The sequence below is a fragment of the Typopeltis vanoorti genome, chromosome 14 (genome assembly GCF_054136105.1).
Source record: "Typopeltis vanoorti isolate ZY-2024b chromosome 14, IOZ_Tvanoo_1.0, whole genome shotgun sequence".
Taxonomy (NCBI): Eukaryota; Metazoa; Arthropoda; class Arachnida; order Uropygi; family Thelyphonidae; genus Typopeltis; species Typopeltis vanoorti.
In genome coordinates, this window is record NC_143562.1 from 84,272,157 (window position 1) to 84,297,946 (window position 25,790).

General features: G+C 37.0%; 1 protein-coding gene across 1 annotated transcript in view; it reads left to right on the forward strand.

The window, feature by feature from the left end:
* Positions 1-18,990, forward strand: part of Trpm (transient receptor potential cation channel, subfamily M) — a 410,993-nt gene extending 392,003 nt beyond the window's left edge. The window contains 3 exon segments of the mRNA XM_090403483.1: positions 2,396-2,528; positions 17,896-18,835; positions 18,985-18,990. Coding sequence (XP_090259609.1) covers positions 2,396-2,528; positions 17,896-18,835; positions 18,985-18,990 — 1,079 coding nt within the window.
* Positions 18,991-25,790: the final 6,800 nt, after the last annotated feature.

Below are 25,790 nucleotides of genomic sequence, written 5' to 3' on the forward strand. Positions count from 1 at the left end.
TGAATAGTCTATTACAGAACCTTAATGTGAATACATCTGTGGGATTGGATGGTATACCGGCATGGGTCTTGCATGAAGCAGCTAAAGAATTATCAGTGCCCTTGACCATGTTGTTTAATCTGAGTCTCGGGTCTAGTTTAGTCCTGAGGGTGTGGAAAGAGAGGAAAATAGTTTCACTGCATAAAGGAGGATCCAAGACTATGGTTGCAAATTACTGACCGATCAGCATATCAGAGTCGTTGTGAAGGTCTTGGAGAAAGTAATCAAGGGAAAAATACAGGAATGGATTGATGAAAATGAGATACTATACGGCGGACAGCATGGCTTTGTGAAGGGTAGATCATGCCTCAGTAACTTGCTCGAGTTTTATAACAAGGTGATGGCTGAACTAGATAAGGGTAATGGGTTTACAGTACTACTGCTGGACCTGGCAAAGGCATTTTACAGGATACCACATGGAATTCTAATCCGTAACCTATAACATATGGGAATGGATATAGGGTTAGTGAGATGGATAGGTGGGGTGGTTGATGGAGAGATATCAAAGAGTAGTTTATTCAGGAGTAGAGTCCAAAAGACGGCCTGTGACTAGTGGTGTGCCGCAGGATTCTGTTCTTGGACCACTGCTGTTTAATTTGTTCATTTACAATATGGGAAGGATCTAAGAGGAACAGTTCATTTGTTCGCTGATGATGCAAATTTAGGTAGGGCGATAGTGAATGCAGAAGATGTCAAAATCTTGCAGGATGACTTGGATAGATTGGATAATGGATGTAAATTTAATGTGACAAAATGTAAGGTTATGCATTTTGGGGTGAAAAGATTAGCAGCAGTATACCACATTAGTGGAACTGTACTCCAGGAGATTGATGAGACTAGGGACTTAGGAGGGTTGGTGGATAGGGCGATGAAGTTTAGGGGGCACATTGCAAAAGGAGCTAAATCAGCTCATCAACTCATTTGGTTGTTGAAAAATACCTTGATGAGCAGAGACAAGCAAGTTATTGTACCTCTGTACCCAGCCTTGATAAGACCTCATCTCAACTACTGTGCCCAGATTTGGTCACCTAGGTTCCTTCTTGATGGGGAGGAGGTGGAGAGGATCCAGAGGCGAGTGACTAAGATGATAGCGGGTCTATGGAATGGACCATATGAGAACAGGTTGAAGATTTGTGGGTTGCAGAAATTAGTTGATAGGCGAAAAAGGGGAGATATGTGACATTCATATCTGAGACAGCAATTTGAGACATTCGAATTGCTAAAAGGTTTCTATAGGATTAATTCAGAGGATATTTTTGAGATCAGGACTGGTGGTGGGAGAACTAGGGGACACCTATGGAAGCTGGGCAAGAGTGTGGTTAGCAGGGGTGTTAGAGCTGGGTTCTTTACTTTTAGAGTGGTAAATGAGTGGAATAAGCTGCCAGAGTCTGTTGTGGGTGCTATGATGGTGAGTGAGTTCAAGACAAGGTATGATAGATACTGTGAGAATGTCATATAGTTGTGTGGACATGATGTTTAGGGCCCTCGATGAGTCTAAGGACTCCCTGGAGTCACCCATAATAATAATAATAATAATATTGTTTATTCATTTTTGTGTTCTTATGCATTTCATGCAACCATTGTTAGTTGACTTCAGTTTAAATATCAACGTGTTTTCTCTTTTGTATACAAAAATTACTAATATAAAATTCTGTGTTTTATACTAAGCTATTATTATTATTCCATGGGTACCTGTATGGAGTCTGAAGACTCACTGTGAGAGATCCATACTATCCACACAGTATCTATTGTATCTGTCCTGGAACTTCTTGACACACAAAGCACTCATAGCAGACTATGGCAAATCATTCCACTCGTTCTCCAACCAAAAAATCTAGTCTTCATACACTTACTGGCCCCTTACTCAGTTTTCAAAGATGATTCTCTAGTTATGCCCCTCTAATCATTTGTTGAAATATTTTATCTGCATCAGTCCTTCAAAACCCTTTTAGTAATTGAAATGTTTCTTTCACATTTCCTCTTTTCCAATTATCAACCAACGTTTGTGACCCACAAACCCCCAGGCTGTTATCATAGAAAACATTCCACATACCACTCACCTCTAGATCCTCTCCAACACTTCCTCATTCCCAAGAAACCCAGGTGATCAGATTTGGTATCAAGGCCTTAATAATATAGAATGTAGTATAGAAATTAACTCTTCACTTTTATATTGCATTATTCCTTTCTCAAATTGAATCAGAATTATATGTCTATATGCTGGAATGATAATTCTATGAACAGAAAGCACAGATATCTTTGCAGACATTTAAAGTAAGTCCTCTACTATGTTTTATTTTTACTAGTTGAATGGTGTTAATTGATATATTTATGCCCTGTTGTTTTCTTTTTGAAGAATTATTCTTGAACGATCATGATGTAGAAAAAATTCATGATTTTGAAGAGGAATGTGTTGAAGGTTATTTTAGAGAAAAAGAAATGAAAGTTCAGATGTCAGATGAGGAGCAGATCAGGCAGACTTCAGAAAGGTAAGCCAAAACATCTGAAGTTTTATCTATGCTGTCCAGTAATGATATGTCCCTTAAGAGCAGCTTTCAAAAACTATTCCTCCTAGCTCATATACCACACTTTCATAGTTAATCTTCATATGTAATTGGAGGGAGTTGGAGCCTGTTATTGTTTTGAATTCCATAACAGATAAATAATGTTTTTAGGTCTTTGAGTTTTGAAAGTGTATACAGTCACAATTAGCATATTTATATAGGTCAATTGCATTCTTCATTGCAACTAAACATTTTATTTGTTTGAAATAAATCAAGCCTATATTCTGTATGCAGGTATGCTGATGTAGATTGAACATATAGTTTGGATACATAATATATAAAAAAATTATTTTAGGGAGTTTTTTTGGCGGGGGGGGGGGGGGGGGGGGAATCTGGAAAGTTCTGATCAACACTTAGAACAAAAACGATATTAAAGCAGCTGATATAATCACAAGAAAGAACATATGAAGATAGCAGAATATGAGAACATAAGCTACCTTCATAACTCTGCTATTAGTTTGTTCTTTCTTGTGGTTATATCGGTTGCTTTAATATTGGCGCGGTGGTGATTTGAGCTGTGGTAGGGAAAAGTGTTTTTTAGACATTGTACAGTGTGAATTCTTTTGTGAATTGTGCTGCATTTTTTTCTCAGTAACACAAGTGTTCTTTAGTGGTTCTGCTTTTGGAGTCTTGTTGTTATATGTTGTGTTATTTTTGGGTTACCGATAAAGCGAGGTCACAGTCAGCAGCATTTGTGGTGGAAGAGAAGATAAGTTTTTGCTATCTAGTATAGTTGAATATAGCATTATATATATATATATATATGCTTATATTTAGTGTTTATTTATATATATACCTGTGATACAGTGTTCATATATTCTTTTAGCGATTACTTTAGTAGTTACTTGGCAGTCAGGAATGAAGGCGGACGCAGCTGCAATCACAAATGGCGTGTCACCAAGTCCTCTGCCATTTAAGAACTCTATTATACGTTATATTATAAAGGACTTCGTGGCATGCAGTATTTGCGGCATGTATGCTTCCCAGGAGTTGGACATGTGGCAGGTGAGAGAAGGGGGAGTGCTTATATGCACAGAATGCAGACAGTGGGAGGAAATCAATGAATTAGATATTTCAATAACTGACCTAGTTGCTTCAGGGACAGGAAATGAATGTCGGTAGACGAGTAGTGTGATAGGAGAGAATGACAAGCTGGAGTAGTGTGATAGGAGAGAATGAGTTGGGAGTGTGGAAGTTTCAAAAGACTGTGAAGTTTACGGAGATGGTTTTGATGGGGTAAATGAATGCCGAATAAGAGTGACTAACTTGCAGAGAGGGATAGATGAGCTGAAAGGGAGGTGGAATGTCTTGTGAATGAGATGAGAAGTATGAAAGATGAGATTAGGAGAACGGAAGGGATGTATGCAAGGCGAATCAGAGTAGGAGTGAGAGAAAGTTTTGGGAATGATAGAAGAGGAGAGAATAGAAGCAGTAGGAGAGAGGGAATGATAGAAGAGGAGAGCATAGAAGCAGTAGGAGAAAGGGGATGAGAAAGAGGTTTGGAAATGACAGAAGAGGAGAGTATAGAAACAGTAGAAGAGAGGGAATGAGAGAGAGGTATGGGAATGATAGAAGAGGAGAGAATAGGAACAGTGAAAGAGAGGGAATGATAGAAGAGGAGAAAATGGGAAACAGTAGGAGAGAGGGAATGAGAAGAATGCAAGGGAGCACTGGAACCAGGAATACAGTGATGTCAGGAAGGCAGGTAAGTAGGGGAACACAGAGAGAAAGTGTTAGAGGAGAGAGAGTGAGGATGCATGGGAGCAAGCGAGGAACAGGGTGGTAAGAGGTGTAATGTATGGGGACTCAGTGATCCGTGGTGTGCAAGATAGAATGCGTGACGAGTGTTTGCTTGGAGGAACAATAGAAAGTGTGACTATGGCAATTAAGTGAGGAGAAAGGGTGGATGAGATGATTGTGATGGTAGGAACAAATGACTTGAGGAGTAATTGAAATTGGCAGCGAGAGTATGATAGTGACGAGCTGAGCAGAGGAGCAGTAATATTGAATAACATAATAGCTAGGATGTGTCAGAAGAGAGGATTGGAATATGGGGATGATTGGAGGGCGTTTGAGGATAGAGAAGAATTGTATGTGAGAGACCGCTTGCATTTGAATGAGGAAGGACGTAGGCATCTGGAGAGATTGCTGTTCTGAACAAGTTAGTGTGTCAATGCAGAGAAACTAGAATGCCCAAGGTGGATGGTAGCAGGGGTGGCCTCTTGTGGGAAATGGCACTTGGGAGAAGGGGGGGGGGATGACATCAGGTAATGTTGAGCCCAGTGGAGTCTAGAGGGGATAATGCTGAGTATAGAAATAGTGACATTTTTTTATGCTTTATATAATCCCAGGAGTATCCGGAATAAAGGAGAGGAATTGGTGGTGCTGATAGCATCAGCCTGGCCAAAGATTATTGGGATATCACTGAGATGTGGTTGACAGAAGGGGATATAATAACAGGAATAGAAGTAGCAGGGCACAGTATTTTTCAGCAGGATAGGAAGGGAAAGCGTGGTGGTGGAGTACTGCTTATGATAAGTGATGACTTATGTCCTCTAAGAGTGGAGCCTTTGGAAGGCAGTGACACTAATGATTTTTAAAGCATATGGTGTGAGATAGAGATAGGCAAGACGAGATGCTTAGTGGGGTGTTGCTACAAACCATGGAGCATAGAGGGTGGGGACCAGGAGATGGTTAGACAGTTGAACTTGGCAACTGCAAGAAGAATGATTGTTATGGGAGATTTTAACTACAGCAGTATAAATTGGGGAGAAGAAGATGCATGTAGCAATAAGGGAATTGAATTTTTTAGAATTCTTGAGGGACAAATGTCTTAAGCAACATGTAATAGAAGGAACAAGAGGTTCTAGAGTTTTAGATTTGGTTATAGCATCAGAAGAGTTGATAACTGTGATGATATCTCTCCCACCAATTGGAGAGAGTGACCATGTGGTTTTGACTTGGAAGAGGATCAAAGAGATGGGAACATATGTGGAATTATAAGGCAGGTGATTATAATAGTCTTAGACATCAACTTGGGGAAGTTCCACAGAGGGAGGAATTGGAAGGCTCGGATATCATTAGTGCTTGGGAAATTGTGAAGGGATATTTGTTAGCAGCAATAGTAGGCTGTATTCAATAAGTGAAGAAGAAGACACAATTTGGTGTAAAGTGGATGACAATATCAAACAGGGTCTGCAGTTGAAAAAGAGATTATGGAAGAGATATAAGGAGAGGGGTGGAGAGCAGATGCATGAGGAATATAAGACTCAGGCCAGGAGAGTGACTAGTATGGTGAGGAAAACAAAACTGGAATATGAGAAGAGATTGGCACTAAGATCCAAAGAAAATCCTAGGGAATTTTTTAGCTATGTGGCCAGTAGGAGGAAAAATGATTGTGGAAGAATGATGTTGTGGGATAAAAATGGGAATAGAGTGACTGATGCAGAGGACATAGTAGAATTGTTCAATGAACACTTTATTGGTGTATTTCATCCTGGAGGAGTAAATTTTAATACTAGAGGGATAGGGCAGGTTCGAGGTTTAGAGGTGCAGGAGGAGAGCATGTTTCAAATACTGAGTACTCTAGATGTCAGTAAAGCTGTGGGATTGGATGGTATTTCACCATGGGTTTTGAGAGAATGTGCTGAAGAACTGACAGCTCCTTTGACCTGGCTTTTCATTGAAATTCTGGCTACAGAAAAAGTGCCCAGGGAATGGAAGGAAGGTAAGATAGTGTCATTGCATAAGGGTGGTAGCAGACTGGAAGTGTCTAATTATAGGCCAGTTTGTGTGTCATCAGTAGTTGTTAAGATCTTGGAGAAATTAGTTAGAGACAGTATACAACATTGGGCAGTGAGGATAATGTTATCTGTGAGAGTCAACATGGATTTGTGAAGGAGCGCTCTTGTTTTAGTAATATGCTAGCCTTTTATAATAAAGTTACAAGAGCAGTAGATGAGGGAAAGGCATATACTGCCATTTTCTTGGATTTAGTGAAGGCATTTGACAGGGTGCTACATGATAAGCTGATATTCAAGTTGCAGCACATGGGTGTGGATGTCAGGTTGGTCAACTGGATTCAGGATTGGCTGTCCAATAGATATCAGAGAGTTGTGTATGCTGGGGCAATTTCATGGTGACAGAGGGTTACAAGTGGAGTCTCACAGGGCTGAGTACTGGGACCTATATTGTTCAACCTTTATATCAATGACATTGACAGTGGATTGCAGTGGTATATTCAGTTGTTTGCAGATGATGTGAAGCTGGGAAGTGTTATTAGTAATAGTGCAGATGTGGTAGTCCTGCAAGAGGATTTGAATAAGCTAGACAAATGGGTAAATGAATGGGGATGTCGGTGTAATGCAGCAGAATAAGGTCTTGAGGTTTGGGACACATCGATTGGACGCTGTATACTCTATTGATGGAGCTATACTGGAGAAAGTAAGGGAGAAAAGCGATCTGTGGTTGATGATTGATAGAAATCTGAAATTCAGGAGATATATTGCAAAGGTGGTGAAGGTAACAGAGGATTGCTGCAATAATGAGAAGGACGCTGACCTGCAGAGATAAAAGAGTTATCATTTCGTTGTATACGACCCCGATCAGACCACACTTAAAATATTGTTTTCAGATAGATTTGGTCCCCAGTATTTGAAGGGGGATAAATTAACTATGGAAAGGGTACAAAGGTGGATAACAAAGACAATTTCAGGACTGTACTATGTTAGTTATGAGGATCAGCTGAGTGAATGTGGACTGCAGAGTTTGATGGATAGAAGGAGGAGAGGTGATATGATTGAGTCTTTTAAACTGTTGAGAGGTGGTTACAGGGTTGACATTGGGGAGTTCTTTCACTTGGTTGAACAGCGAGAAGGAGTGATGACAAGGGGTCATTCCCGGAAGTTACGAAAGGAAACTGTGAGCAAGAGGGTGAGGAGTGGTTTCTTTGCATGCATTGTCTGATAGAGTGGTGAGAGTGAGAATGGTCAATGAGTTTAAGGAGTGGTATGATAGAGTTTGTGTTTCCTAGGAGGGACCTCCTACGATGAGTCTTTTGACTCGTTGGAGGCCTAAATAATAATAATAATAATGATTATAATTATTATTTTTGTTCTAGGTGTTTATTGGAACATTCCTGACCCCCCCCCCCCGCTCTCCTATATTGGTATTTTAAGGAGATGATATCATAACTAAAAATATTTAATTATTATTTTCAATATTTCATCCAATTGAAATTGGATGTTATTATTGTTCTTATTTGAAATTATAGCTGTAGACTAAGATTATTGTTATTATTGTATAGGTTTATCCATGGAGTTGGAAGACTCATCATGGGAGATCCATTATTCACACAATGCCTTTCATATTTGTCCTTAAATTCATTCACTGATGAAGCACTCTCACTAACCTCTGGCAATTCATTCACCACTCTCTAAGCAAAAACTCTAGTCCTTAACACCCTTGCTAACAACATTCTTAGACAGTTTACATGGGTGACTTCTCATTCTCTTCCTTCCTGCCCTGCCATGTACTGAAAAAAGTCTTCAGTGTGATTCCTATAAATCTCCTTTAATAATTTATATGCTTCTGTCACATCTCTTTTTTTTTTAGTCTATCAGCTAGTTTTGAAAGCCCACAGATCTTCAATCTGTCTTCATAGGAAGCATTCCATAGACTTTGATTGCTTCAGGTCTATGGAATTGTTACTTGCTTCTTTGTTACTTGCCTCTGGATCATCTCCATCTTCTTCATCCCTGTGGAATCCAGGTGACCATATCTGTGTGTGTGCAGTGGTCCAGATGTGGTCTTATTAAAGCCTTATAAAAGGGAATAATTACTTCTCTATCTCTGCTTGTTAGTGTGTTTTTCAACAAGCATGTAATGTTTTGGTCATCTTTACAATCTGCCCTCGAATCTTCAACTCATTCACAATCACGCCAAAGTTCCTGGCGTCATCAGTTTCTTGGAGTTTGGTTCCATCAATATAGTACACAACTTTTGATCTCTTCTTTCCAAAGTGCATCATTTTACACTTAGCCACATTAAACTGAGTTCTAATTAACTAGCAAAGGTAAATTTAATTTACCTTTGACAAAATATTGCTAGTCAGTTTAAGTCTTACTGCAGGATCTCTGCATCAGCTTCATTTACTATGGCTTTCCTCAGTTTTGCATCATCAGTAAAACAACTGATTATTTCCCATCATATCATTGGTTTTATCATTGATTTATAATGGCTTGCTTAATTCTGTTCAGCAAGCTGTCATAAATCAAACTCTAATTTCCCATAGGCTCTGTCATGAATTAAGGTTATATTTTGGAAATACAGTTTGATCTCTAATAACATAATGTAACAGAATAAACTTTTTGTTTATTCTTGAAGACGATGGTTATTTCAGAATGCGACAACTGAAATTTGGAAGCAAGTTCTATTACTTTCATTCCACTTTCATGAAGGTCACTTTCATTTCATGTTTTCTAATGCTATTTTTGTTATATAACATTTTTGAGAGCACACATATTGGGTCAAGTTTCAAAGGAGTGGAAGGAAGGCAAAATTTATACTGCTTCCTAAGGAAGGTGGCAGAATTCAAGCATCAAATTGTAGTGGTTAAAGTGTTGGAGAGAATCACAGTTCAGAATTTGGTTGACAACAATGGTATTATCTTTGGTGAACAGTGTGGATTTGCTAAAGGGAGGTCATGTTTTAGTAATCTGCTTGCTTATTACAGTAAGGTGACAGCTGCATTGGAGATGGATACACAGCAATATACTTAGATTTTGCAAAGACTTTTGATAGTTTACCACGTGATAAGTTGATAGTCAAACTAGATCAGATGAGGGTTGGATAGTAGACTAGTGCATTGGATTGGAGATTGGCTGTCTGATAGGTATCAACAAGTTATACGACATGTTATAAGATTATCATTGAAGAGGTTTTTTGTAAAATGGTGGGAGATCAGGGGAGAACAAGAAGTCATTCCCGGAAGCTGTATAAGGCAGGCGTGAATGCATTGCCTGAGAGTGTGATGTCTGCAAAGAATTTGAATGGGTTTAAGTCACAGTATGATGATTTATGTGTATGATAAAGGGACCTCCTAGATGAGTCTTTGAATCCATGGGGTTAGGATAATAATAATAATATACTGTACTGTATTTAAATAGTTTGAAATTAAACTAACGGTAATTGAACATTGAGATGAGGCAAACTATCGCATTTCACTTCAATGCAAGCTCTAGACCAGGGGTCGCCAAACTTCTTTGACCGTCGACCCATTCAAGAGTTTCTTGACTTTTCATAGACCCCCCTCTATTTTACTATTATGTAATTATAATAGGACAAGCAAAAAAGATGCTTATGTGAGTTTTTAGATTGTTTATTGTATGTATAATATAGTATATATTATTATATTGGCTTATTTATTATCACATAGAGTATCATGCAGTTCTTCACTGAGAGTTTTTGCCACCATATGTTTGCCAACACACAGTGAATAGTACGTACACTTTGAATTTTTTCTTTCAGAAAGGCAGCGAAACCTAGATAATGGCCCACCATTGCAGGTGCACCATCTGTGGCTACTGCTGTTATATTAGTAAATGGAATATCATACTTATTTAAATATTCCTCCAATCACTGAAAAATTGTCAACCGCATTCTGTTCCATCACTTTCAAGATATTTTGCAAATAAAAATTCGTCAATGATTTGATGTTTGGTTTTATTCTATCTTACATAAGCCATATGTAAGATAGTATATAATATCTTACATAAAATATTATATACTTAGGAACTATAATATCTTACATAAGTCATAAGAATAGAAGAACTATCGAATGTAGAATCATCAAATTGGATGGAGAACTTACTATTTTTGAGTTCTGATACTACAGTTTTTTCTACATCTTCAGCCATTTCACTAATACATCTTTTCACGTTACTCCCACTCAATGGTAAGCATTTTAAAACAGAGCCAGAAACTTTTTTCATTATGGTTTCAATTACTTCTTTGATTGTGGGTATAACAATGTCCTCTCCAATTGTATATGGTGTGCCTTTTTTTGTTATATTAAAAGAAATATTGTAGGAGGCTGTTAATCCTTGTTTATTGTCAGCTTCGGCAATAAACATTTGAAACATATGAAAGCACAATTATTTGTACTTTCATAAATGATTTTATAATTGGTCGATGTGTGTATTTCTCTTTCAGTTCTTTAAAAAAGTCAAGATCTTTATCTTTCTTATCGGGATGGAGTCTTTGAAGATGATCTTTCATTTTTGCTGGTTCCATTGCATCGTTACCAAAAGTTTTTTCACAAAGAAGACACATAGGCCTCATTTCGTTTCTTAATGAAGCAATAAACCCAAGTTTCAAATATTCTAACGAATATTGTCTGCATTTCTTTTTAGAATCTGAAGCTGCCATTGTGGTTACTGGGGTTGTAACAAAATAATTAAAATTGAAGTCAGTAAGCAAAAGTAATAAGTCTAAATAATATACCTACTCACCTATTCTATAGGATGCACATAACTACCAGCCCTGCTCAACTCTTCAACATAGAGAAGTTTAGTTCGTGAATTAATAACGATTGAATTATAATATGTATGTTGATGAATTTTAGAACATTAATGCTCACTCGTATATCGATGAGAAAAATGAGACTGGGATCGAATACGTGTAAGTATAAGTAAATAAGCAACTGCACACATGTTGCAATCTCGCTCCTGCCGCACCGGCCAGGAGGGAACCACCGACATCTGTTTATTGGTAAATGCATCATTTTGGCCTCCGTAACTATTTTCATGACCTTGCTCCATTTTACAGGTCCATTTCATGTCACTGTTCCCACGATTCACTTTTAATTGCATTGTCATTCAGGATGAAGGTAATCCAAGTTAACCGAATTAAATATTACCTGTACAGTGATGGCTTATATTTTTCTATCGACCCCTGGGGGTTGATATTGACCACTTTGGGGACCACTGCTCTAGACTAATTCCTGTTGCAGTGAAGGTGATCCAGACACAACAATAATTTTTTTTAATAACAGAAATATGTATGCAATATTTTGCAACATAAAACTTGATTATTGGATAAGAAATAAACCTTGCTGATTCAGCTATTAGAAATCATTTACACTAGTTAAAATATTTTATTTTTGGTTGTAGCTGTGCTCTCATTCAAATGACAGCCAAAAGAGAAATAGCCCACATAATGTTCTAATCACAGGTGAAGCTGCAAGTGCAGATAAAGAGGTGGCTGCAAATTATCCAGAGATTTTGAAGAAAATTGTGTAAGAAGGGGAGTATTGTGATCAACAAATATTTATTGTCGATGAAACCGACCTTTTTTTTTTGGAAGTGAATGCCCTCCAAGACTTTTCTAGCCAAATCAGAGAAATCTCTGCCTGGTTATAAAGTCGAATGAAATTACTGCTAACAATATGCATGCCATTTGGAAGCACATTCTTCCACATTGTGCAAATGATTTTAGAGGCTTTTCAAATGAATCTAAGTTAATTAAATCTCATTCTGAGAAGTTAAGTGATTCCAACCTGCTAAATTTAGATGCACAGCGGGAAGATCCTGAAGAATATTAAGAAAATTTAATCACTCACAAGCCCAAAGAGGTTTCACAGAAACAATTTGAAAATAGTTTTCATACAAATTGAAGTTTTTAAGCAGCAATGCTTAGAGACTGACCCTGGTGAAGAGAGACCCAGTTTAAAATTTGCAGAAGAGGCAACAGGGCCATACCGTCAGTTGTATGAAAAAAAGAAACAGAATGCCCAGCAAACTACATTACCTCAATTCTTTGTTAAGAAGCAGAATAATAAATTTATATTCTGAATATGTTTTATTGTCATTCAGCTTCATGGTTTTCATTTAACTAGGCCCTGAGACATACCCTAATTCTTTTATAAAAAAAATTAAGGGTCAAAAAAGAAATCTAAGGAATGAATTATACATTTTCCTATAGGTTATTATATTCAATTAATGCGTCTGTTTTAAAGAATGTATTAGGTGCATTAATCGAGGGATTGCTGTAGTTTCTTAAATTAAAGGAGTATCTAAAAATTTAAAAAACATTCAATAGATACCACTTAAAAACTATCTATCCTATCCTATTATCTCAGCCATACAGCTGGTGGGGAATACTAAGGAAATGATTATGAGCAAGGTGTTTTCCCATTGCCTTCCTTACCATAGTATATTTATGAATGTAGCTGTGTGTGTGTGTGTGTGTGTGTGTGTGTGTGTGTGTGTGTGTGTGTGTGTGTGTGTGTGTGTGTGTGTGTGTGTGTGTGTGTGTGTGTTCATGGGACCAGTTTGAGGAATGAAACACCCAAGTTACTGGGGAGAAAAAACCCTCTACTTCCATATGAGACTGGTTAATATGATTAACTACTTCCATATGAGACACCTTTAGTTGACAGAGACCAGATAAAGGTTCTTCATGTCTTAGACGGGAATCAAACCCAGGTCTTTCCAGCCAAAGGATTTCTCTTATACTGGCTAAGCTATGGAGGCTTCCATAAACTGATATTAAAACTAACTTCCCTTATTTGTGTTGCACAATATGATGGTCATCCCATTATCAATAATATCAATATCATTCATTATCATAGTGTATGCAGAATACACTGCCAGCGTAAACCCCTTTGGTTACACATCATGCACTTTGATAGGGAAAAAACTGTTATCCTAAAAACAATGTGCTTCAATAGTGGCAAATTATTCTGGGAATCTGCCACCTATGCTTTATAGAACCTTTCTAAATAAATAAGTGTGGATGTAAAAAAAACTTTCAAACATCTGGCAGCCTCTAATTCCTCTCACACCCTCCTCATACAGTTTCCAGCAATGGAGTCTTGTTCTCCTCACTCTCCCATTCTATGAAAGATTTTGTATCCTACTTCTCACCAATCTCTTTAGGTGAGAAATAGGATAGTTCATCACTACTTCAGACATATTATAATTTTGTCTATAATTTTACCTATAGCCTTATCACCACCTTTATGCAATGGAACAATTTTACCTTCTTTCCATTCTCTTGGAACTTGCTGTTGTAAGACTTAATAAACAGGCATGCCAGTGCTACTGCCAATTCCCTGGAACATTCCCTTAAGATATATGGTGATATGTTGTTCATGATTTCACTCTAAGGAGGATGAAACATTCTTATAAATTAATCACTGAATACCTCAACAATGTCTTCTGGAACGGTTACCATTCTACCATTTTCATCCATTAACATCATCATACCATAATCATTCTCCCTTCTGCTTGTCACATATCTAAAAAACCCTCTAGTGTTTTTCTTTGTCTGATTTGTCAATTTCTGCTCATATTGCACTTTTGTTGTCCTTACTGAATCACTCTACTGGCACGTTCTTTATTATTATTATTATTACATGACACCTGCAGGGAGTCCAAGGACTTATCGAGGGAGGGCACCTATTCCACAACTCTTCGTCTCCACCACTCAATCCACCAACTATAATGAACCACAACTACCTTCATCATCTACACCAACGCCATCTACTCTGACCACCACCACTAGTATTTTCACAGACAATCACAAACATCCATACCCACAGCGGGATTCCAACTTCCAGCCTTTTGGCTGGAGAGCAGCTATGCTAACCACTCGGCCAACCAAGCCAGCATTCTTGATATTCTCTTCATGTAACTGATTATTACCATTATTCATTTTGTTCTGTCTCCACAGTACCTTCTTCTTCCAGATTTCATGCTTAAGTCCCTCATTCATCCATTTTACACTTACCTTATTCAGCCTTTTGACATTCGGAATACATTCACACATTTCATGTTGTTATATATTTCTTTGTCAGTTTCCAAGCAGCATCTTTTTTCTTACTGCTCAACTTCTCATCCCATGCAATATCTTCAAGCTGTCTCCTAAACTTGTCATAATCACCAGCCTTGTACTTCCATATATATACTTTCCTCACAGAGGTTTGCATATGGCTAGCCATAACCATAAAGTGATCACTTTATAATCACTGTTACCAACTGAAGGAAAGTGCAAATTCCACTCACAGTTACATTCTTGATGAAATGATCAGATCTAAAACTCTCAATCCTGATGTGCCCTCCTTTATATGCTGCCTGAGATAGTTATCTCTCAAGAACTTGAGAAATTCATTTTATTTATTCCCAAACCACATCTTTATACAACTTCCAGAGATGGCTTCTTGTTCTTCCCATCTTAACATCCACTCTTTTTATAATATCTTCTGAATTAATCTTATTGAATCCCTTAACTAACTTGAAAGTCTCTATCATATTTCCTCCTATCCACCAACCTCTGTAATCTACATTCTCTCAAAAAACTCTCTTCATAACCAATATCTCCAGAGCCCTGATATCACTTTGGTTATTCATCTTTGGACCCTCTCTAGTGTTTCCAACATCGTAGTGAAAACCAGGTGACCAAATCTGAGCGCAATAGTTCATATTTGGCTGACCAACGCCTTTTATAGAAACACCACCACCACCTCCTTATCCCTACACGTCAATGTACTTTTTATCACATCAGCAATACAACTTGCAGTCATGTGCCCTTGGAACTTCAGTCCACTGTCTACCATCACTCCAAGATCCTGAATCTCATCCACTTCCTCAAGTACAGCTCCTTTAATACAGTATGTAGCCTTATATCTCTGTATCCCAAAGTAGAACATTTTGCGTTTATTAGTATTAAAACTGTAACCCCACTCATTTGTTCAACCTAAAAGTCAGTTAAAATCCTCCTGTAGAGAATTAACATTATCAATACCTGTTATAATTCTGCCCCTAACTTTGCATCATCAGCAAATATTTGAAGATCCCCAGTCAATTCACATGAAATATCATTAACAAATAAGTTAAATGTTTGGGGCCCAAGAACAGAACCCTGAGGCACTCCACTGGTCACCTTCCTTTTCTCAGACACAGCTCCATCACACACTACTTGCTGGTTGTTCAGAGAGCCAATATATCCAATCCATGTAACCATTATACTACCTATTCCCATCCTCTGCAGCTTGTACACCAACTTATCATGTAATCTATCAAATACTTTTGTAAAGTCCAAGAATATCACTGCATATGAATTCTGTTATTCAACACATTCGTGACCTTATCATAAAATGTAAGCAGATTGCTGAAGCAAAACCTGCTCTTCATATACCCATGCTGACCGTCATAGAGAATCTTATGTCGATCAACCCAATCCTGTATTCTATTTCTAACCAATTTTTCTAACACTGATCACAACTGCAGATATACAGAACGATCTACAATTGGTCCATAATAATGGTCTATAACTTCTGTCCTAGGACCATGCTTATGGAGAGGTATTATTTTGACTTCTTTCCACTCCTTACAAACCTTCCCCACTTCTAGATGTTCATTAAATAACCATGCCAAGGGCAGGGCGTGGTGATATGTCATCCATTCCAACAGCCTTATTAACATCTAAACCAAGGAACACTTGATACACCTCTGATTCTTTCATCTTTAATTCTTCTAATTCTTGCCTTGCTTCTACATGATGCACAGCATCATTCACACACTGTGATATACACTGATGAAGTGTTCATTAAATAATTCCACTATATCATTGTTATGGTTACTCTGCTGCCATAGCTATTCACCAGTATCAACCTGCCATAATTGTTTTTCCTCTTGCTTGTCATATAGCAGAAAAATTCCCTTGGATTAACTTTGACCTGACTGGCCAATCTCCTCTCATATTCTATTTTTTATTTTTTTTAACCATGCTTGTCATGTTTTTGGCCTGCACTTTATATTCTTCATGCATTTACTCACTGCAAACTCTCTTTTACTTCCTCCATAACAACTTCTTTTGTAACTTCTTTTGGGTAACTCTCAGTATGCAGTTATGCAATGCTTGCATTAGATACTGCCTTATCATTTCCCATGCACTGTCAACATCTTTTCTACACAATTCATCAATCCAATGTATTGATGCTAGGTTGACTACGGAACTTCTGATAATTACCCACCTTATAGTTCCACATATAGACTTTCTTTATAAGAACCTTTTTCTGTTTGACTACCTTCCAAACCATTCCCTCATGATCACTTTCACCAACGGGTGGCAGTGTTGATATCCCATTCGGAACCACATCCTGGGAGGATATTTCCAAATCTTACACCGATAAACTTTGTGTTGCTTCCATCATATTCTACTTTAGATTGTTATCCCACAGAAACTCATCAAATTCACTTTCCTTGTTACTAAACACTATCTCTTCTTTCCAATCCACATTCTCTTATAATTAAAATCTCTGATTAGATGAGTGGAAAATCTCCCATTAAATTATGATAATAAAACAGCTACTTTGATATTTTTGGATGTCCTTCATACCATATGTATTCAAATTGAATGACATTGATACTTCTTATTGTTGTAATAAGTAAATATCACATGATATTGCATTACAGTATTCCCCTAGCTGTTCTGACATGAAATGTGGAGTCACCATTTGTTAATGAGCACTCTTTTGGTGTCTCATATTTAAGGTACTCTGTGATTTGGGTGTCAGAGATAGTTTTTTTATACTGTGTCTGTCAATGTGTGTGTTTGCGTTTTCATGATGATTGCTTGTTTTACAGTACAGTAAATTTGAGTTTCTGGAAGGTAAACCTATCAGCTCTATTCAAGATTGACTAACTTGGCTACACTTTAAAAAAGCCTATAAAAATTCTCTTGTTACTGGCAAGATTTCACAGGTCTCTTTCTATCCAAAGTGAAAGCATTTTTCATGGATATAGAATAATTATTGTATAATAGAAGAATAGTGTACTGTCAAGTCATATGTTACCTTTAAGGGAAAGAAGAACAGTCTTAATTTTTATAACATGAGGTTTTGGAAAAGTTTTGTATCATATTACCAATGTTAATAGAATTTAGTGAATGGTATTCCCCCCCCCCCTTCTGTGAGCATTCTTTATGTTTATTGATGTATATCCCTATCCACTCTATTTCTTGAAGTTATGTTTTGGACTCATGCAGTTTTACCATGATACTAAGTATACATTTTGTAAGAATGTGTGTAAATTTTTGTTAAGTACAAAGCTATATTTTATTCTGAAATTATTAATTTTTTTTTATATGAACACTCTTTTGGTGTCTTATATTTTAGGCACTGTCTGACTTAACAGTTTTCCTCCAAACATTTATTTAATTTGTATATTATGATTGACATGTATAAAGTGTGGTTTTAGTGTTTTAAAAAGTTTTCATTGATTTTTTTCAGGGTGGAAACAATGGCTCAGCGAGTGGAAGATATCAACCAAAGAGAAAGAGAAACTAGTACATGCATTCATGGTTTTCAGTATAGGTTAAATAAGATAGAAGATTTAATTGAACAAACAACATCTTCACTATCAGTTATTCATCAATTTATTACACAGTATATTGAGAATGACCCGTCTCATGGTTTTCATACATCTGATAGCCCAGAGTATGTGGAAGATAACCAAGAAGATTTACAACAAACTGTTCCATATTATAGTCATTCTATGATTCCACCCACAGTAGAAGTTATAGAAGATGACAGTGAAGAAAACAGTGGTGAAGAGGGGGATAGTGGTGGTGGTGGCACTGGTGCTGCTGATGATAATGACAAAAGTGGTGGTGTTAATGATAGTGGTGGGGATGAAATTTTTGATGTGACAAACAGTACAAATGAGAAAGGGACTTTCATGGATGAAGCAGTCCCTCACCATAGCTTAGTGTCCCCATTTCCTGATTTGCATAACAAGCCTCCCTCCAACAGTCTGCTTCAAAGAAGACTTCAGAAACGTCGACTAGAAGGTGGTTTGATGCGACAGACTACTGTAGCTGCTCCTGAGGCTATCAGAAATACTTTGTCGCTTGAAGAGACACCGATTAAAATTCCTCCACCTTCTGCAAGGTCATTGCAGAGGCGGCTCAGCATGTATCAGTTAGATGAACCAGCTCCTGAGATGCTCCAGGTCAGGAGGCCATCAAAAGTAGAACGCAGTCTTTCATGCATTAGCCAAGTAAAGCTACCGAAACAAGATGCAATGATAAGAATCATTCCTCCATCTCCACACCCCCGTCTTGGAGCAACAAGGGGAGAGTATACTAGTATTACAGATGACTTGGAAAATGTAGCACTGAATAATCAGCTTCTTCCTCCTAAATCTCCTACAGATCCATATTCACCAAAAGTAGTACAACAAAATGACAGGGTTAAAAATCATGATGCACTTGCACTTGAAACTGAAATTTTGAGAGATGCAGAGGCAGAGGATTACTATTTAATGGAAAGTTTAATCCAACGACGTTTACATAGAGATTCTGAAAATCTTACTGTTAGCCTTGAAGAATTGTTTAGTGCACACAGTGATTCTGACTGTGAAACAGATGCTGCTACCCATGAAGAAAATTATGGTAATGGTGTTACCATTGTGGTTCCATCTGGTATAAGCCCTTCCCCTTCTGCTCCAAGCATTGCTGAATGCCCAGTAGATTCACTTTCTAATAATCAGCTTCCAAAATCTAGGTCAGCACATCTTATTGCTTCACCACTTTCTAGTTTTAGGAATGAGACTCCTTGTTGATTGCCCAAGAAAGTTCTATTAAGAAAAAAGTTATTAAAAATGAACTATTTCAAGAATTAAAAACAAACTGTAATACTGGTGCTGGTACATAAAACTCCTTTAGTAAGAACAAAACGTTTCAGGAATAAAAAGATAAAGCGATATTGGTGCTGGCACAGAAATCTCCATGGTGATCATTATCATCATCATAATCTAATAATAACAGGGTATCTGCTTTTCAATAATGCCTTATACTGTAAATATTTAAATTGCTTATATATGTATGTACAAATATAATAGATAATTAAAATTAAAATTTAAAGAATTAGGATACTAAACGAGATATCTTGTGTACTGGTTAAAAAAATGTCAATTTTTTTCATACTAATAGTTATCCGGTATATCTAAATTATCTTTTCTAGCTTTAAATTAATTTTTTATGTAGATATTTTTGACTGCATTGCAAAGGTTACATACCAGAAGATTTGGACTGCTTAGAGAGAGAAAGGGAGAGAGAGAGAGAAAAGAAGTTGTTCTTTTTATTGCTTGTATTTAACTATGTCAGTGATACCTCAAGTGATGTTGCTGTGCATATTTTAGCATTTCATTAACATACATTTGTTCTAACCAAATAAAAAAAATCACATGAAGGTCCATCAAAAACAGTTTGTAGACTGTTTTGTTCACAAACACAAATAAGTCATTATTCACAGTGACATCATCTTTAATCTGCTCAAGTGTAGCGTGGCTGCTGATGATCTATAGAGCAAGTGCCATTTATATAATATATATAAAAAAATGGGCAGAGTTTTCTCCAGCAAGATTTAACCATAGCATAGTCACAAAGATTCTTCACATGCAAACTTTGTCAAATGTTTGCATGGTAAAAGATTAAACAAGAATATAATTTTTCTTGGCAAGTCTAATTTACTTGATAAACAAGTGAGAAAATTTTCTACAAGTGTCTCTGATCTAGAGTATTTTAATAAGGTGATACACCATGTTTGATACTTGTGTATATATATATATATATATATATATATATATATATATAATTTTTACATGATATATGATGATACATCATCATATATCATGCTTACTGAGTAAGCTCAAGTAAGTTTGCTTATTTGAGTAAGCAAACAAAATTTGCTAGCTTGAGCTGATGAAATGTTAGCTTGTAAATAATTAGTTATAGTCAGTGAATTATTTATTTTCCTACCAGATTCACTAGTTTTTGTTCTAGAAACTTTGCCATGAATCATTGCTACAGCTGCAAAAATCTGAACATGGAAATATAAAAAAGACTATATTGTTCTAAAAGTATTATTATGACTTTGCTAATAGACTGTATTTACTTATATTGGATATAGCACTATAATGACAAGAAGTAAACAGAAAGTAACAAATGATAATTAATAAAGAAAATTTTGGGGATGTGATATGACTGTGTGTGTGTGAGAGAGAGAGAGATTGCAGGTTAACCTCATCTTAATGGGATATATTTTCTGCCAAAGAATCTAATGAGGACATCTGCACAAACAAGCATAAGGAGAATATAAATAAAAAATTAAAAAAAAAAATAGGGCAATCCTAGGTGATGAAGTTAAAGTATTAAAAAAATAGATTGGCTATTTTTGAGGGGTTTGACTCTGATAAAACAGTTCAGAAAATGTTTATTTTAATTTTAATACCAGAGAAATTCTGTTTAATGTATGAAACATTGTACTATTGGAATGGAATTTATTTTTTTGAAAGATAAGCATTCTTTAGTTATAAGCATTCTTAATGGGTCAGTGATTCTACTGGACCTTGCTAACGCCTTTGACAGGATACCACATGGAATTCGAATCAGTAAACTGCAGCATATGGGGATAGATATAGGATTAGTGAGGTGGATAATAGGGTGGTTGTTGGAGAGATATCAGAGAGTGGTTTATTCAGGAGTAGAGTCCAAAAGACGGCCTGTGTCTTTTGGACTCTAGTTCTGTGCCGCAGGGTTCTGTTCTTGGACCACTACTTTTCAATTTGTTCATTAACGATATAGGAAAGGATCTGAGAGGAAGTGTTCATTTGTTTGCTGATGATGCAAAGTTGGGTAGAGAAATAGTGAGTGCACAGGATGTCAAAATTTTGCAAGATACAGGAGGACTGGGCTAAGGAGAATGGATGTCAATTTACTGTGGCAAAGTGTAAAGTTATGCATTTTGGGGTGAAAAGATTAGCAGCAGTATATCACATTGGTGGAACCGTACTCCAGGAGATTGACGAGGCCAAGGATTTGGGAGTGTTGGTAGATAGGGAGTTGAAGTTTAGGGGGGCACATCGTAAAAGTGGCTAAATCAGATAATCAAATCACTTGGTTGTGAAAAATACTTTAACAAGCAGAGAAAAACAGGTTATTGTTCCTCTGTATCGAGCCTTGATAAGACCCCATCTAGACTACAGTGCCCAGATTTGGGCGCCAGGGTTTCTTCTTGATGGGGAGGAGGTGGAGAGGATCCAGAGATGAATGACCAAGATGGTGGCAGGTCTGTGGAATGAACCTTATGAGAACGGGTTGAAGATTTATGGGTTGCAGAAATTGGTTGATAGGCGGAAAAGGGGTGATATGATTGAGACATTCAAATTACTAAAGGGTTTCTATAAGATTAATTCAGAAGATATTTTTGAGAATATGACTGGTGGCGGGAGGACCAGGGGCCATACATGGAAGCTGGGCAAGAGTGTGGTTAGCAAGGGTGTTAGAGCTAGGTTTTTTACTTGGAGAGTGGTGAATGAGTGGAATAAGCTGCCAGAGTCTGTTGTGGGTACCATGACTGTGAATGAGTTCAAGGCAAGGTATGATAGATACTGTGCGAATGTCGAATAGTTGTTCTTGACATGATGTTAGGGCCTCCCTCGATGAGTCTAAGGACTCCTTGGAGTTGCCCGTAATAATAATAATAACAATAATTTAGTAATGATTCATTGCATTTGAACAGAAAACTATTAAGAATATTGGTAGATTGATTAATGTAATTATCAGAAAATTATTATCTTAGTATTCACTATAGGGATAAAAAATAAAGTCTACAAAACTTTTGTATAGACCTTCACACACACACACACACACACACACACACACACACACACACACACACACACACACACACACACACACACACACACACACACACACACACACATTGTATGGATTGAAATATTCTTTTGAAAGATTGATTACCCACTGTCTTTCCTTCTCACTTTAGTGATATGGAATATTATACCATAAATTTGGATATACATCAGTTAATTCATTTTCAAAGCATATTTATTGTTCTAGGAAAACTTCTAGGAAGTTCAAGGAGTGGTCACATAAGATCATTTAGCTCACCTCACACACACCATTCATAATATCTCCATAAATTTCTTCATAGAAGATGTAATCACCACTTCCACCAGCAACCTTTTTTACTCACTCACTCACTCACCATTCTTGATGAGAAAATGTGACTGCCATGCTCTTTTTAACCACACTCTTATTAAGCTTCCAGGGATGGCCCATTGTTTTCTCCCTCTTACTGAAAGATAGGAGGAGAAAGAATAAGTCTGAAATATTTTAACCATCTCTATCCTACAAATGTTTTTTCCATCAGGCTTGTATATTTGTCATATTATCTCCCTTCCATTTAATCATCACAGTTTCTTACCAATATTCTTAATCTTTCCTCATATCTTACATTTCATGGTGCTGATACCACTATCTTCTATTCTCTCCACTGTTTCTTCATCTCCTCAGAACATTGGTGACCAGATCTGAACAAGGTCAGTACAGATATATAATATCTAGGTTTCTTAAAACAAATACTGACTTATTAAGAAGAATAAATTGGTATCCTCATCACCATAAGACTGTAGTTGAGCATATGTTTGTTTGCAAATTTTAATATCCAATATGGTTCAAAAAGCATTTTTCATGGCACTAATGCACATGAGGAAAATGCCAGCTAGAGTTTTCTTGTTCGCTGAATTGAACATGAGAAATTTCATATGATATAGCATGTGTTCAATGTACTCACATTGCAAAGAGTTTATCATATGAAAGATGAGAGTATCAAAATGTTTCATGTGAGTTGCAAGAAATGTGATTCTTGTGGAAAGTGGGAGAATGAAGTAAGGCAAGATAGTATCAAAGATAAAAGATATTATATGATAAAAGTGTTGTAGAGAATGTGGAAGGAGTGAGTAATAGTGCACAAAATGTAAATGAGAGTATGAAAGAAGTCGCTGAAAATAATGTGGATGATGAGATAACAGTAAGGAGTGAATTAGCTTGCTTATGTGGCATTCTCCACAGCACAAAATGTGAGATAGAGCAGCTGTAGACATGATTGCCATGTTGTACATCAGGAGGGAGAATGAAAGAAAAAAGTGGTGAATGAGAAAAGTATGAAAGTACAAGAAACTGGGAATAAGGAGAAGGTATTGTGTGGCAGTTCAATGATAAGAGGTGTACTTAATGAGAAAGTGACAAAAGCTTGTTTCCTGGATGCAGAAATCAGGGGTGTTAGGGAAGCTGTTAGTTTGCACAAGTGGAGAAGTGTAAAAATTGACTGTTTTGGCTGGCAGGAATGATTTGAAAGGTGAGAAATATAAAATGGGAGAAGATATGAATTAATTACTGTAAAGATTGTGAGCCTACTGCTTTGATATGACAGGACTGAATTGAGTAGAATGTCCAGGATTGCAAATGAGCCAATGAGAAGAGGAGGAATAATCTGCAGTTTATTGATGCATGAAGTGAATTTGATGAATGAAAGATCTTGTGTATTCTTGATGGACTACATTTAAATAGTTTTGGATTCACATGTTTGAAGAGAGAGTGTTTTTAGTTTGGGGCTGGAACTACAAAATCAGGGATACTAGAAGTATTGAGGGGACATGAAGTCGAGTAAGTGCAGCCACCCCTGATACTATTGTGTGTATGTGTGTGTGTGCGTGTGCACACACACACACATATGACAGATTTCAAATTCGAATAAGCTGGTAATGACATATTCAAGGATAACTAGTCAAAAGCGATATTGAAATGTATGTAGTGAATGTCAGAAGTACAGAAATAAAGGCGGGGGGGGGGGAGTGGCATTGATCTGCTCGACTTGGCCTCGATTATGGGCAACAATGAGACCTGGTTAACTGACAATGATGTAGTTATAGGGACAAAATGTAAAGGTGTTGTATTATCAGGGAGGATAGAGAGAGAATATGACAGGAGGTAGGATATTGTTGATGATGGCTGAAGAACTTCAACCAAAAAAATTAGAAATTAAAAAGGATTTTGGATCTGGGGAGATGGTTCATTTGAGGCTATCTGGTGTGAGATAGATGCCTCAATAATAGGACAAAAGCTATAGCCCTGGGGGGGGGGGTCCAACAGGAAGATGTGGATGCCATGCATCGACATATTAGCACAATGACTGCAGGTAGAAAAATTATTATGGAGAACTTCCACTATGGGGACATATAGATGGAAGTGTACTGGAATGCATTCAGTTGCTAAGGGATAATTGCCTGAAACAGCATATCATGAAAAGGATCAGGGATTTGTGAGTGCTGGATCTGATAATGGCATTAGAAGATGAATTCATAACCAAGGTAGACATGCTATCTCAAATCAGAGAGTGACCATGCAATCTTGTTCTGGGAAGTTGTTAAATATGTGGAACTCTCTGTCAAGAAAGAGTTTATGTTGAACTATAAAGCTGGTAATTATGACTTAGAAGTCATCTTGGAGCAGTGCCATAGCTATAAAGCTACAAGGAAAGAATGTTAGTAGATCATGAGAAGTGGTCAGGGATTGTTTGACAGAAGCAGCATCAGACTGCATATCATTCACAGTTAGGAGGATAAACCAAGTGGGAGTTAAGTGAATGATTACACATGTAAAGAAAGAACAAAAAAAATGTTGTGAAAGTACTATAAAAGAAAAAATGGAAAGGAAGTATATTATAAAGAAAAAGGTGATCAGCATACTCATGAGCAGTACAAAGTGCAGGCAAGTATAGTGACTTAAGTATGATAAGAAAGGCCAAGTCAGATTATGAGAGATAGCTAATAAAGCAGGCCAAAATAAATTCAAAAGAGTTTTTTTTCACTATTTAGCAATTAAGAGGAAGAATGATTAAAGATGAGTGACTTTAATCAGTGCTGATGTCAGGAAGGTGACATGCAGAAGAAATAGTTGAGTAGAATAGATGAACTTTCACTATATTGAAAGAAATCAATGTGAAAGCACAACAGTTGGACTGCATGACACATTGGCCCTTGTGCTATACAAATATGCAAAATGCCTGTGATGAAGTTATTCAATCTAAGTCTCAGCTCTGACAAGATTTCTAACTAACCATTTTTACTTTATCACCTTTCCATCGAACCTTCTTAAGTCATTAGATTTGACAAGCACCACCATCTCTTTCAAATTTCTTTTCTGCTTTTCTGTTGCCTTTGTCCCATCCTTTATTTCTTCTCCCAGTTTGATGTCGCGATTCTGTTGTCAAGTACAAATTTAATTATTGAATCACCCTACCAAATTACTGTTTTTTCT